The following is a 13,447-nucleotide window of genomic DNA, read 5'->3' as shown; positions in this document are numbered from 1 at the left end:
GTTATCTCCCTAAAATTTTTGTTGTGATGTGAGAGATAAAGAGAGATCTGGTCATTAAAGAGGGAAAAATTGTTTAAAGTCACAGTGAACAAAACAAAAATACCCAATCCTTCCAAAAAACATATGGCATACACTGCAACTTATTCATTACTCCAAGGGAGAATTTTACTACTTTTTCTGTAGAGAATACTGTTTGTAAAATTATAATACACATCTTTATGCAGGAAAACGCACTCATCTTTTGCTTGATTATACTTCATAGGTCTTTACTATTAATAACTCTCTCATTTTCACCATATAGACATAAAATCTGGGGGTAGTCTGACAGGTTTTATTTCTATTTCTAAACACTTTACATTTATCCATTGGGAAATACAAATTTTACAATCTCAAACGGAAGCAAATTTGAAGGCAATACAACCCATTTTCAATAATCCAATCCCATATTATACTCTCAAATTTCTAGGTAGACATCTACATAAACAAAGATATCAAAAAAGCTTAAAAGTGACAAATACATTCAATGCTCATGTTTTCAGAATACCATTTAGTCAAATATGTTAATGTCAAAGTCACACAATTACTTGTTTTAGCTATCAGTTATATAAGGAAGATCTATGTAAAAGCTTGTTTAAAAAAAGTAAGACAAATGAAATCTACAGCTCTTTAATGAAGCCTATAAAGTACTAAGCAAAATTTCAATACAGAGAAAGAAGCACCTCTATCTTGAGATAATGTAAGATCAAGCCAATAGTAACATCTCAAATTACGAGCGTTTCTGTTAGAAACTTCAAAGTAAATTTGTTAGCATCAGTATTTCTAAGCTCATGGCCAATTCACCTTTCCAGTAAGATTCAAATATATATATTTGATATGGCTCTTTCATAGGTTTTTCACATTAATATTGAATTCAAAGAATTAACTGAATTAATACTGAATTGAAAGAATTCTAATATGCTTTTAGAGATGTGCATCTATTAATTCAGTGAAATAAAACTCACTTTTCTCTTTTCTGAAAATTTCTCCTTAATGAGAGGAATGGGGGGATGGAGTAGACAAGAAATAAAAGATTCTGAATATAAGCCAACTCTTATAAAATCAAAATTCCTTCTTGTGCTGACTAAAACATAGTACAGAAAATTTTGTTTACTGTAGATATTTACAAAAATTCCTTTACTACCACAACATTTGTTATTTCCTTCTTTCTACCTGTGGACATAGTACTTACCTTACCTCATTTTAACTAAAGTCTTTCATTACGCTAATAAAACACATATACAAGATGGTTGCTCTAGGCAGGTCACTATCAAAATAAACTTCACCATAGTCAAGGAAAACTCTTATTTGCCCCCCAAATTTCACAAAATGGACATTTCAAAATAAGCTGTTTAATGTGACTTAGAATTTCCTGTGAGGATTAAAACATGCTACCACAGAAGGCAAATTAGTAAATTTGGATAGCACATATGGCACACTTACCCCCTTTTGGTTATTAGGTTTTCTTTAAAACAATGCTAACTACTCATTCAAAACATTACTTATTCAAAATGATCTAATTTACAAACTAAAACAATGATAGTAAATTTCACACTGAGATGAAGGTGAGAGCAAGGTGACTCACATAGGCACTGAATTTTCTTTTAACAGGGAACATTAATCATTTGTAAACAAAACCCATTCTTAAACCACAGTGAGCAAAAAACACACTACACATCCATACAAGGGATTACTTCCTACCCTCCTGTCACTTAAGAGAGCTGTGTAGTCAGGTTTTACAAATATTAAAAGGAAACCTAGAGCAAAAGAAGTGAGAGCTAGCATATTCAGATGAAGCACAGCAGTTAAGATATATGGGAAAACACAAACACAAGGCCGGATAACATGAGGCAGATCTCAGATGACCTAGGAGTTGTAGAAATAATTTTTAAATATCACCACCATGAGTATCATAGTATCTATTCAGTGGAAAATTAAGAGAACTTAATTTTCACATTGGCCTCAAAGTGACACTATATCTTAAGGAGATGAAATATCTTAGCATGTAAAAAAAGAATTTTTTATTCTTTTGCCTTTTTTTGTTTTTCCCAAATTAATGAAAAACTAGAGAGTGCAAACCACCCTAAATCTTATGCAGTAACAACACAATCTAAGATTTTGATCTATGGTAAAAGAAGTCTTACAACGAAGCATACTTATTTAATACATATTCCATACAATATGCTTAAAAATTTTATCAGAGAAATGGACAATGATTTGAAAATATGCAAAACCTTGTATTTCAGGGAGAGGAAAAGCATGAATGAAGAATATTTAAAAACTAATTTGGACTCATTACTCTTTGTATACAAAGAAAAACTGAGTAACAGAAATTTGCTGTGGAGCATTGGTTTGAACAAGTAGTAAGAGGAATGCAATCTAAAAGAAAATAACTGTGAAAGTAAAATTATTTCTATAAGAAGTGTACAATCTTAAAACACTGAACTACTTTTGTTTTGCTCAGAGTGGTCTGAGAATAGAGGCAGAAATTACAGAATATGAAATACAATGTATGTACATACTGAAAATTTACAATACTGATATTCCCATTAAAATATTACCTACTTGAACTTAAATACTAAATGCTTTTAGAAAAATTAATACATATTTTAAATGAGAGAATGCAATTAACATTACCAACAGTTCAAACACAAAAAAAATTAAGATGGGACAGACATTAACAGCTTGCCAACATCATTAAGTTTCCAGTTAAATTAAGAACTTGCCCTTTTAGCCATTTATCACTTTAATAATAAATTACAGTATTTTTTTATATACACGCTTACTGACATTCACGTTAGCTTCCAAGTTATTTGTATTCCATTAGTCCACTTAAAATGTACATGAAAGCTCAAAAGGACTCATATTTTAAAACTTCTAAAAAGGTCAACAGACCCTATTATGATAATAATTAAATGTGCAGATAGTTTGTTTAAATGTTTTTCACTCGAATATATTTGATCCTAGCCCCCACCCCTATAAAGTCACATCTACAACCGCAATAAATACTGTTTGGTATAGCAAAGGTACAATATTCCAGGATAACAGAATTTTTTGCCCTCGGAATGCTTATGTAAAATTTTGCTTGGATGAAGGCACATAACAATATTACAACTCAATTCTGATTAATGTACAAACAAAACATGGGAATTTTGGTATGGTACACATCAGTGATTAAGAAAAAAAAAGCCAACAATAGTTTGCAAGTTAGGAATTCATAGTTAATGTCTGAATGTAATGAAACTCAAGCCATGATATAGTTAGGTGTACCCATTACTGGAATGTAATGTTAGTTAATTCAAAGTCTTTAAAATTCACAATGGACTTTTCAAGGAGTTTGAAAAGGAGCTGGCTAACTACGCTAGTTTAACTAAAACCAAGAAGAAACTCATGATATAGTTAGGTGTACCCATTACTGGAATGTAATGTTAGTTAATTCAAAGTCTTTAAAATTCACAATGGACTTTTCAAGGAGTTTGAAAAAGAGCTGGCTAACTACGCTAGTTTAACTAAAACCAAGAAGAAACTCATAGCTTCAGAAGCCCCTTGATGGGGCACATCCAATTTTGGAAATGATTAAAAATGTAGAGAAGCTTAATTATCATGCCTTCAGTAATTAGCAGCTTGTTGATAACTGACGAAGTCTAAATAAAAACATAACTTAAAGGACCTGTACCTTACTATAAATGAAATGGCTGATATAGTTAAACATTTCAAGTAATATGTTGGTCATAATTCACCTTAAGCAACTGACGGAGACGGAGAATTTTTTTTTCATAAAATGGGATTATGATCTAGTCAACCCAAGGGGAAAAAAACTACATCTTTAAAATTTAGCATTTAGATTTACATGACACATTTAATCCTTACTCATATCCAAGAGCAGAATTAATTTCAATAAGCTCAGCTTTAAAGTGAAAGATGTTTTGCTTCATACTAAAGAAATGTTTGAGATTTATATTAAGTTCTACAATACAAAAATAGCTTTTAAAGCTAAAGTTTTCATAAATATTTAAGATGCATATTCGAAATGCTAGGGAAGTATTAAAACTGGCCTTTTCACTTCAAAAAGCCCATAAAACTGTCAATAATGTAATAGCTAATCTACCATAAAAATCAGATTTACATGCTTGTTTTATAGATAGTATTATTCAAAAAGGATCTCATTTGCTAAAATATATCTATTATAGTTAAAGAAACTGCTATTCTGTCAAAGAATTGCATACACTTGATAGTCTCTGATTTTGCCCATAAAAATTTAAATACTAACAATTACCATGACTAAATTTTTAGTGTTTCCCACAATTATGGAAAATAACTGTGTAAAGAATGGTTACCTATAAGGGGTTTATTTTAGCCTAATTTACTTTGGATATGCCACCAACACATAAAGAAAAATTACTTGTTCACAGAAAAACCGTTGTGTCACATGCACAAGCCTCACAGTGCCCTCCCCCTACTTTTCACATGAATAAATGCTGTTCACAAATATAAAAATAAAATTACACGTGAAAATGAAGTATAAACAGACAACTTCCCGCTTTATGAAAAATGTACACAAGAAATAGTTTTAAAATACAGAAAAAAAGACACAATGATTATGGTTTATGAATGAAACATCAAAGAAAATTATTTCAAGGTTATTCTAACCTGGGGTGCATGATCTGATACAATTTAAAATTCTTAGATATGGAAAACCCTAAACCCATTTTAATTAAGTTTTGCATCTTCTTTGCAAATTAAAGGATATGGTTTCTTTTATTTTAAAACAAAAGCAGATGCCAGGAAAAGTATCTTCTAAAGAACATTTTAAGTACAAAAGCTCTTTCAATGCTGAGACCATCCTCCTATATTATAAACTATTACATTTTCTTTAAGTTTTAGGGACAGAATGAGTTCAAGGAAAGAAACTTTCAATCTAGCTTTTAAATATATACGAATTAACTTCCTGTATTTTGTATTTCAAATTACATGCAAACTATCTATACAATTAAGACAATTCCAATTTTTAGATTTTAGAAGTAGACATGAGTCCTCTTGATTATCTTCTTGCTTTCTTAAGACCATTAACAATCTAAAAGTTTTAATTCCACAATACAATATTCAAGGATAAAACGTCAAATTTTTTTTACCTGTCAATACTTACCTGTTATTTGTCTCAGATGTTTCCAGAAGATTTAATTCAGAACAAGTAGTTGGACCACTTAAAATGTAGGTATATACTGTATAAACAATAGCCTTGGAGTTATAATTACTGTTAATAACACATATGCTAAATATAACAGGAACAAGGAATACCCACCTTCTTCTAACGATGACGATACTCGCGCTCTCGGTCCCGTTCTCGGTCCCGGTCTCGGTCCCGATCCCGGTGTCTCTCTCGTTCTCTGCTTCTCTCTCTATAATAATCATCATGACGATCTCTACTACGGGATTTATGACGCCGACTCTTTTCTCGTGATCTACTATGGTCCCTCTCTCTTGATCGTTCACGTCTTCTAAAAGAAATTACTGGATTAATGCTCTCTGTAAGTGGAGAGCAGTGTTTAAAAGTATCTAAGGCAAAAAGTTCTTTACAAATCTAGTTTAGACTTAGGATATCCTGAACTTCCAATAATGATTTACCAACTCATCTAACAAGCATGAACTAGAAGTTCCTTTTTTAAAAATATTCACCCCCAAACTGGGAACCAGACACACAGGGGCAATACATCTTATCATCTATTACATCTAATAGCCTAAAACAAACACATAGTGTTTACTGAACAAAAAACAGAAAGGTCAAAGAGAAAAAATTTCAAAGGACATGTTGTTTCAAACTAAAGAATGTACAGAAGGTAGTTTTTTAGACATAAAATTCATGAGATTATGAGACTTAAAATACATAAATATTACCACCCATTAACAGGTTTCGTAAACCTATGTGTAAGTATCAATTTTACTTTTATAACTAACCCAAATATGATTAATCATGAGTGCTACTCCCTTAAGAAATTTTCTAATAATATGTATGTTTGCTACAGGGGTGTGCGATGGAGAGCTGAGGTACATGATGGGAAGCAAAGTTCAAAACTTAGCACTTATGACCACTAGAAAATACTACAATACTATTCACATTGTTATTCAATAAAAAGCAATGTCTCATTTAGCTGCTTTCAAACACAAAACAAAAAAACAGGTAACTTGACCAAACTAAACTGCTTAAAATACTTTTCTGAAATTCACAGTAAGTAACTGTAAGTTGAAATATCCATTTTGTATTTTTGCACCAGATAGCTAGACTTAGCAAACATCATTAGATGCTAAGCTCCTTGATCAAGGAAGTTCTTATTAAGTAGGGCTTAAAAAACTAAAAAGGAGACTACGTAAAGGTATGGTCTTCAGCTATGACAATTTTGTTCAGCTATGGAGATTCTTATTTACACTGGGTCAGAAAGGTACTCATTAGGAAATTAGGGATCATGACAAAGAAAAGCTCCTTTCCCTTATCTTAATGAATACTCTACACCAGATAAAAAACACTAAGGACAGATCTATGAATATCTCGTAGAGATTAAGGATCTACTACCTTTCAAATATATGTAAAATTTCAAAGGTAGCTACAATGCTTTAAAAAAAAAAAAAAAAAGGAATTACCTAATTAGAAAAGAACAGATCATTAATTCCTTTGTTCAAAGAAATATTTATTTGGCACCTATTCTGTACCAAACATTGTCTAGAGGATTCCTGGGTGGCTCAGCAGTTTAGTGCCTGCCTTCGTCCCAGGGTGTGATCCTGGAGGCCCGGGATCAAGTCCCACATCAGGGTCCCTGCATAGACCCTGCTTCTCTCTCTGCCTGTGTCTCTGCTTTTGTGTGTGTGTGTCTCTCATGAATAAATAAATAAAATCTTAAAAAACAACAACAATAAAATACTGTTTAGTCATTAGAAATATTGTAGTGAACAAGACGGGTAAGGCCCCTTCCATCTTTCAACATATGTTCTAGTGAAAAAAAAAAAAAAAAGAAATGTGCAATAATAATAAAGAACAGGGTTGCCTGCTGAGTGGCTCAATCAGTGGAGGGTCCAACTCTTGGTTTTGGCTTAGATCATGATCTAAGGATTATGAGATTATGCCCTGCGTCAGGATCTGTGCTCAACGCAGAGTCTAGAGTCTGCCTTGGATTCTTTCCCTCTTTCTCTCCCTCCCCCTCAAATAAATAAATAAAATCTTAAAAAAAAAAAAAAAAAGATTATGGTGTACTATGAAAGAAATAAAAAGAATAACCTGGGAGAAGACCTCTCCTAGAAGTCAGGTTGAGTTGAGGCATGAAGAGTAAGAAGACAGCTATATGAAGAGCCAGGGAAAAGGACTCCCAGCAGAAGGAATATCAAGTATAAAGGCAGTGAGGTGATTAAGTGTTGATGTATCAAGAGGAAGAGAAGGGAGACCACTGTGACAAGAGAATAGTGAGCAAGGGGTAAGGTACACAACAAGGCTGGAAAGACAGGAAGGTATCATACAGTGTCTCAATGTTTACAGTCTTATTCTAAGAGTAACCAGAAACCTTTGAAGGGTTTTAGAAGCAAGCAAACACCTGGCATTTGATTCAATGTTTAAAACAAAAACAAAAACAAAAAACACTCTATCTGTTGCATAAACAGTAATAAGTAAAATCAAAGTCCTACTTTAAAGTCCCAGACACATTATTTTTTGTTATTTTAAAAGTAACAGTTTTAAATAAGACATGAGACAGGAAAGTTTTACCTTGATCCAGAACCATAAGACTTGGATTCAATTCCATGAAGGCAATCTTGCAAAGAGCTAATAAGAACTTTGCAACGATCATCAGCAGATACTTTGGATTGTTTAATTAAAGAAATTGCAGTTACCAATGTCTCAATAGCACTCCCATAATCACCTATGAGGGAAAGGAGAGGGGTTAAAATCAAATAAATTATTTCCAAAATACCACCAAACCACTTGGGATAAGAGTGATAAAGTGTTTTTATAAAAGAGCACTAAAATAACTACAGAAGCTGTCTTAATTTTTTTAGTGTTTCACCATGTGGAAACAGCTTTATGCATTAAATTAGCATGATTTGTTATTATTATAGCTGTATAAGACAAGTTATTTGTAAATACAAGAATCAAACTTAAGCCATTAAATGTCAGGACTAAAATTTAAATCTACATTTAAAAAATTTAAATTATGGATCTTTTCATTACACTGTGACATACAGCTTCCTTCAATGTCTTTTAAATAAGTATAGGTATATGTTCATTTGGGAATATGAACATAGTAATTACTAAATGTAAATGACCAATCTTTAAGAATGCACATAGTTTTAGGTCTTTTCTAATAACACAAATAAGAAATATTAATATAGGAAGAAATATACAAACCAGCACTGGCATCAGATACAGCTCTTGAAATAGCACTGCTTGAGATTGCCCTATTTCTATTCATGATTTCTTCAAACTCAGCTTCACTCAATGGCGTTCTTGCAGTATCCATTTCCCTGTAAAATAAAAATAAACCTTAAATTGTACTCAACAAATTTTCTAAGTTAGTCATAACAGTATAAAACAATTCATAGTAGTTGCTTTTGACAAGTGCCTCAGAGCTAGTAGTTACTTTCCCAGAGCGAAGCATACTATTTATCCTATAAAGAGAAAAAGTCTAAGCAAAATTCTCTTACACTACCATCTTTCAGCTGAAATAAAGTAGCAACTTAGAAATCTTGTCTTTCTGGAAGCCTGAAATAATGTATTTACATATGCACAATATTCTTCAGGTACCCAAAAACAGAAATAATAAATTATTTTGATGTATATAAGATAGTTACATGTTATTATATCTTTCATTTACATATATGCTTTTAAACGTTGACAATAAAAAATACAGCCCTATACAATTAAGGAATCTGGTTACAATCATGTTTGGATCCTTTAGGCACAGGGCCCAACTCACAATAGAAGGATAACAAACGTCTGATTAATTAATAGAACTTCAGGCAGGGACAAGATCTTAGACCATTTTGTTTGTCACTGAATTTCCAGAAAAGCATCTGGCAAATAAAAGATTAATATCAGTATAAACAACTGTTGAAAAAAATGAATTAAATGCTAAAATTTTCTATAGCTGCTTGACAACTTTAAAAATTGTACATGTACACTGTGTCAACTATACTTAAATTAAAAAAGAAAAAGTGTACATGTACAGTATAGGAAAAGGAAAGCTTTTTGCCATCTGAGCTACTAGTTAGGACACTGAGTTAAGGGAGGCAGTAGTTCATTCCATTGAAATGAGGAAATAGCTAATCTAATCTTTTACATGCTTTTAAGGTATTACTATTACTCCCCAAATTATAAACATCCTAAGCAAATTACAAGTTGTTCAAAATACATGTTTTTCAACCAAATGCTGTGACTTGTGCCCATCCTATCACCCTTAAAAGTTCTCATGTAAGATGAGTTTTCTCTAATTTTTTAAAAAAAGATTAGTCATTAATAACCACCTTCCCATTCTTGAAAATTTAATACTGCACAAATTCTATTAGGTGAGGAAAAGGGTATGAAACTCAAATTTTAAAGAGTCAAACTAAGTCATCTAACCCATTCTTACATACTAAAGGTGAACACTTAATAATATGAAATCACTCACTGGAATTGAACACAGAAAGTTTTACTATTATAGTTCAGCAGTTTTAACCGTTTTCTAGAGGAAACAGTATTTTCTTTTTTAAAAAGATTTATTTGAAGAAGAGAGTGAGAAAACACGCACACAAGCAAGGGGGTAGGGAGGCAGATGGTAAAGGGAGAAGCAGACTCCCAGATGAGCAGGGAGCCCAACATGGGGCTCAAACCAAGGACCCTGACGATATGACCTGAGCCAAAGGCAGATGCTTAACCAACTGAGCCACCCAGGCGCCCCTAAACAGTATTTTTAATAGTTATAATGATGCAACCTCTACAAACAGATAATGGTTAATGGGCGTTGTTTACAACATCAAATTTACTGCCATGTGCCTGTGCAATTGCATGGAATTAGGCAGACTCTCAAATCCATTCCTTCAGGACATTATCAGACAAAATGAAATACAAGGTAGTTTAACAGTGATAGTTTAAAAATATAAACTCAGAGGAAATTAAAGGGGCCAAATTCAAATAGTTCTTAGAGATTACAAACCTAGCTCTCTAAATTATGTTTCGAGTATGGATAGTTTTTAAATTACCTTTGAAAGGGGGCTAAGAGATCACTTACTTGAACAGCGAGTTCCACCTAGCTCTTCTCCAAGGATCACCATTATTTTAATTTCCATAAAAACTGTGTTTTATAGGCCTTTATCTACCCAAATATACTTGTAAATTATCGAATGTTCCCATTTTAATTAAACGTTAGTAATTTGCCACTCAGGACTCCTAATCACCATGAGATAATCATTAGTACTCACATAATAAACTGATCTAATTCTTAAAATGAAGAAACTTTAGTGCTCTGTGTAGTATCACCAATGGTAAATGAGATTCACTTTAAAACCTTAAAAGTAGCTTAAGAATCCCACTTGCTCATTTAAATTATCTTTATTAACCTCTTTTAACTTAAAAAATAATGGAAATGAATCCCTAGGATTTAGTGACTTGCTCTAAATCATGCGTCTTTATTAAGTGGCAGAGGTGGTTTATTCCCAACGCTGTTTAGTATGTCTTTCACCAGATGACACTGTCTCTTCAAACAAGAGAAAACAATATAGAAAATTTAATATCTGGGGAAAAGGTCATAATTTAAAAAAACAGCCAAACAAAAACCTTAGTGATGAGAGCATGGAATATCTTTTGCCAATCAAATCCACTGTCCTAAATACACACTAACTTACCTCCCAGGAGGCCCATAGTCACCCCTGTCATAGGGTGGGGGTCGGCCATACGGATCTGTTGGTGGTGGGCCCCGGCTATCTGATGTAGGCATGCCGCTGTTAGTCGGTGGAGGAAAGAAAGCCGGGTTCACATGTGGAGCTGGTGGTGGGGCACCTGGAGGTGGTCCAGGAAGATGCGGAGGAGGAGCAAGTGTAAGGGGCGGCCCAAGAGGGCCGGGTGGGCGAGGTGGAAAGGGGCCTGGAGGTGGAGGTGGTCCCTGTTGTGGAGGTGGTGGGCCAGGAGGGGGGCCGTAGCCTGGAACTGGAGGTGGAGGGCCGGGAGGAAGCGGGCCCAGCGGAGGCTGCCCAAAAGGCTGTCCAGGAAAAAGAACTGGTGGTGGAGGGCGATCTCCTCGATTAGGAGGCCCAGCTAAAGGGGGAGGCAGAACCTGACCCGGAGGTGGAGGACCCGGTGGACCAGGTGGGCCTGGGGGGCCCAAGGGTGGACGTGGCGGAGTCTGTCCAGCTACAGAACAGAGGAGAGAGGAGAGAAAGAGAGAAAACACTTCAGTAAGGGATTACAACCGGTATGCCAAGATCATACTTTTAAAGCACAACTCAGACCAAGATTCTTTCTCTTTAAATGAAACCCGTATGGTAAATGCTACACTAACAACTACAAAAGTGAAGTATATCTTTACAAATGTAACTAGCTCAATTTATGCTTAAGAAAAACTATTGAAACAAAAAACGTTAATAAAGAAGATTACAATGCTTAGAGAGTTTCCATCTTTCAGCGTACACACATTTCTTACAGTGAAATCACCCACCTTATATTCTACTCTGATGCCAAGCTAGAAAGTGAAACAAGGAAAAATGGTCTTGAAAGGATTTTTTAAGAGGTAAGAAAATAAGACGGATGTAAATATTCTATATATAAGTCAAGCAAGTTTGGAGAAAAATAAAGACCTTTTAGGCCAAAAATGGGTATTTCCTCTATGCTGTGCCCCATATGCCATGGAATCCTAGTTTCCAGGAACAAAGGCCGAGTTCCTTTAACAAGATGCTTGATCAAATTTCCTGGATTCCAAAAATAGCATAACAAGGAGAGTAAGTCACATTAATAATGCATTACTTGAAAAAGAGAGAAAAGGAAAAGAGGTAAGGTAGACACATTTTATCCATGATAATTTAAGAAAAATTTTACCTGGAAAAGGTGGGGGTGGCCCTCCTGGTCCTGCTGGTCCAGGAAATCTGTCCCCACCGGGAACAGCCCCTGGAAAACGGCCCCGTCCTCTACCACCTTGTGGAAATGCTGCACGTGAACTGCCTCCTGGAGGACCAGCTTTACCTTCCCCAGACATTTGTCCTGATTGTGTAGCTGCAAACATCCAAATACTCATAAATAGCATTTATTAAAATAGTCCTCTGAAATGTAACCACTGCTATTAGAAACATCTATTTCAAAGTTCAAGTATGCTATATACTAAATTGCAGATGCCTCAGGTCTGTCCACACTACATGAGAAGTACTGGTTAGAAAATGTTCACATCTAGTTAAGTTCTTTTGAAGTCTCAAAATATCCAGACTTAAGTGTATTTCCACGGAGTAAATATGAGTTACTTTTGAAATACCAGTACTCTGCAGCAACCAAGACTGAAATTCTCCCAACAGAAATACGAATTTCGGTAAGCAAAAATTATTTAAATTTTATAACATATTCTTCACTTAAGTCTTATGTGCTAATAAGAAAAACAACCACTTGAATTTCTGTTAATTACATGATCATCTACCTTATCCTCTTTAAGTGATAGCATTCCTAACTGTGTAATGGCAAATCTTTTCTATATTCACTTTACCAAGTGGTGAAAGATCTTGGTGCCACGCAGAAAATCAACAAGTATATTCTGGTTACCAGTGGTTTCTCCCCACCACAACACACATCCACATAACTGTCCTTCAATCTAAGGATTAGAATGTAGTTTCTTCCTTGCTCTAGGATGGGAATGACAGGACAAGAATGGCAGGGCTATAGAACTTGCAAATTGTTGTATAATATGGGTCTGAGACATGTAGAGAAAAATGGAAATGGGTTTTCAGTACACAGGACCACAGTCATAAACCAGATTTAATTCAAAGGATGGACTTTCTAAAATGGATTCTCCAATGAACTAAGTATCATGATGACTTCTCTAGTGTAATATCTAACAAATACTAACAACATTGCTTAAAATGCACATCTTTTAATAAAGGCCTCTGAGGGATTGCTTACTTTTCCTGGACTGCATTTCAAATTGACTCAGGAACTGTTTATTGCATGGAGTTACAACAGGATTCTGACCATGAAGTTCTCTTTTAGGCAACAGATCCATTAACTTTTTTGAGGATGCTTCAGATCCAACACCAACAAGGGCAAACCTAAAAGACGTTTAAAGGGGTAAGGGTAGAAGGTGAGGAGGGATTAACAAAACAACTGTTATTGAAGAGGAAATGGTGTGAATTTACCTTTATGTAAGAAAAATGAAAATATTTCTTAAATTTATTCAAGTTCACATTTTCATCTTTAACTTTT

The 13,447-nt window shown here is 34.2% G+C and overlaps 1 protein-coding gene across 11 annotated transcripts in view; it reads right to left on the bottom strand.

Moving 5' to 3' along the window:
* CPSF6 (cleavage and polyadenylation specific factor 6) overlaps positions 1 to 13,447 on the bottom strand; it is a 56,796-nt gene that overhangs the window by 29,855 nt on the left and 13,494 nt on the right. For 2 of the 11 annotated variants that reach the window (XM_072741892.1, XM_072741894.1), the window contains exons 4-10: positions 13,148 to 13,293; positions 12,083 to 12,256; positions 11,845 to 11,955; positions 10,897 to 11,401; positions 8,423 to 8,538; positions 7,784 to 7,937; positions 5,339 to 5,531 (exon numbers count right to left, since the gene is read on the bottom strand). In XM_072741892.1, the coding sequence (XP_072597993.1) occupies positions 5,345 to 5,531; positions 7,784 to 7,937; positions 8,423 to 8,538; positions 10,897 to 11,401; positions 11,845 to 11,955; positions 12,083 to 12,256; positions 13,148 to 13,293 (1,393 nt within the window). In that variant the 3' untranslated portion in view covers positions 5,339 to 5,344. Of the gene's footprint in view, positions 1 to 316; positions 5,259 to 5,338; positions 5,535 to 7,783; positions 7,938 to 8,422; positions 8,539 to 10,896; positions 11,402 to 11,844; positions 11,956 to 12,082; positions 12,257 to 13,147; positions 13,294 to 13,447 lie in introns of those variants that run through there. The other 9 variants (XM_072741901.1, XM_072741891.1, XM_072741900.1 and 6 more) reach the window with 7 other exon arrangements.

Source organism: Vulpes vulpes, chromosome 16 (genome assembly GCF_048418805.1).
Source record: "Vulpes vulpes isolate BD-2025 chromosome 16, VulVul3, whole genome shotgun sequence".
Lineage (NCBI taxonomy): Eukaryota > Metazoa > Chordata > Mammalia > Carnivora > Canidae > Vulpes > Vulpes vulpes.
Note: the sequence above shows the minus strand (reverse complement) of the source record. Positions and strands in the feature narration are given on the sequence as shown.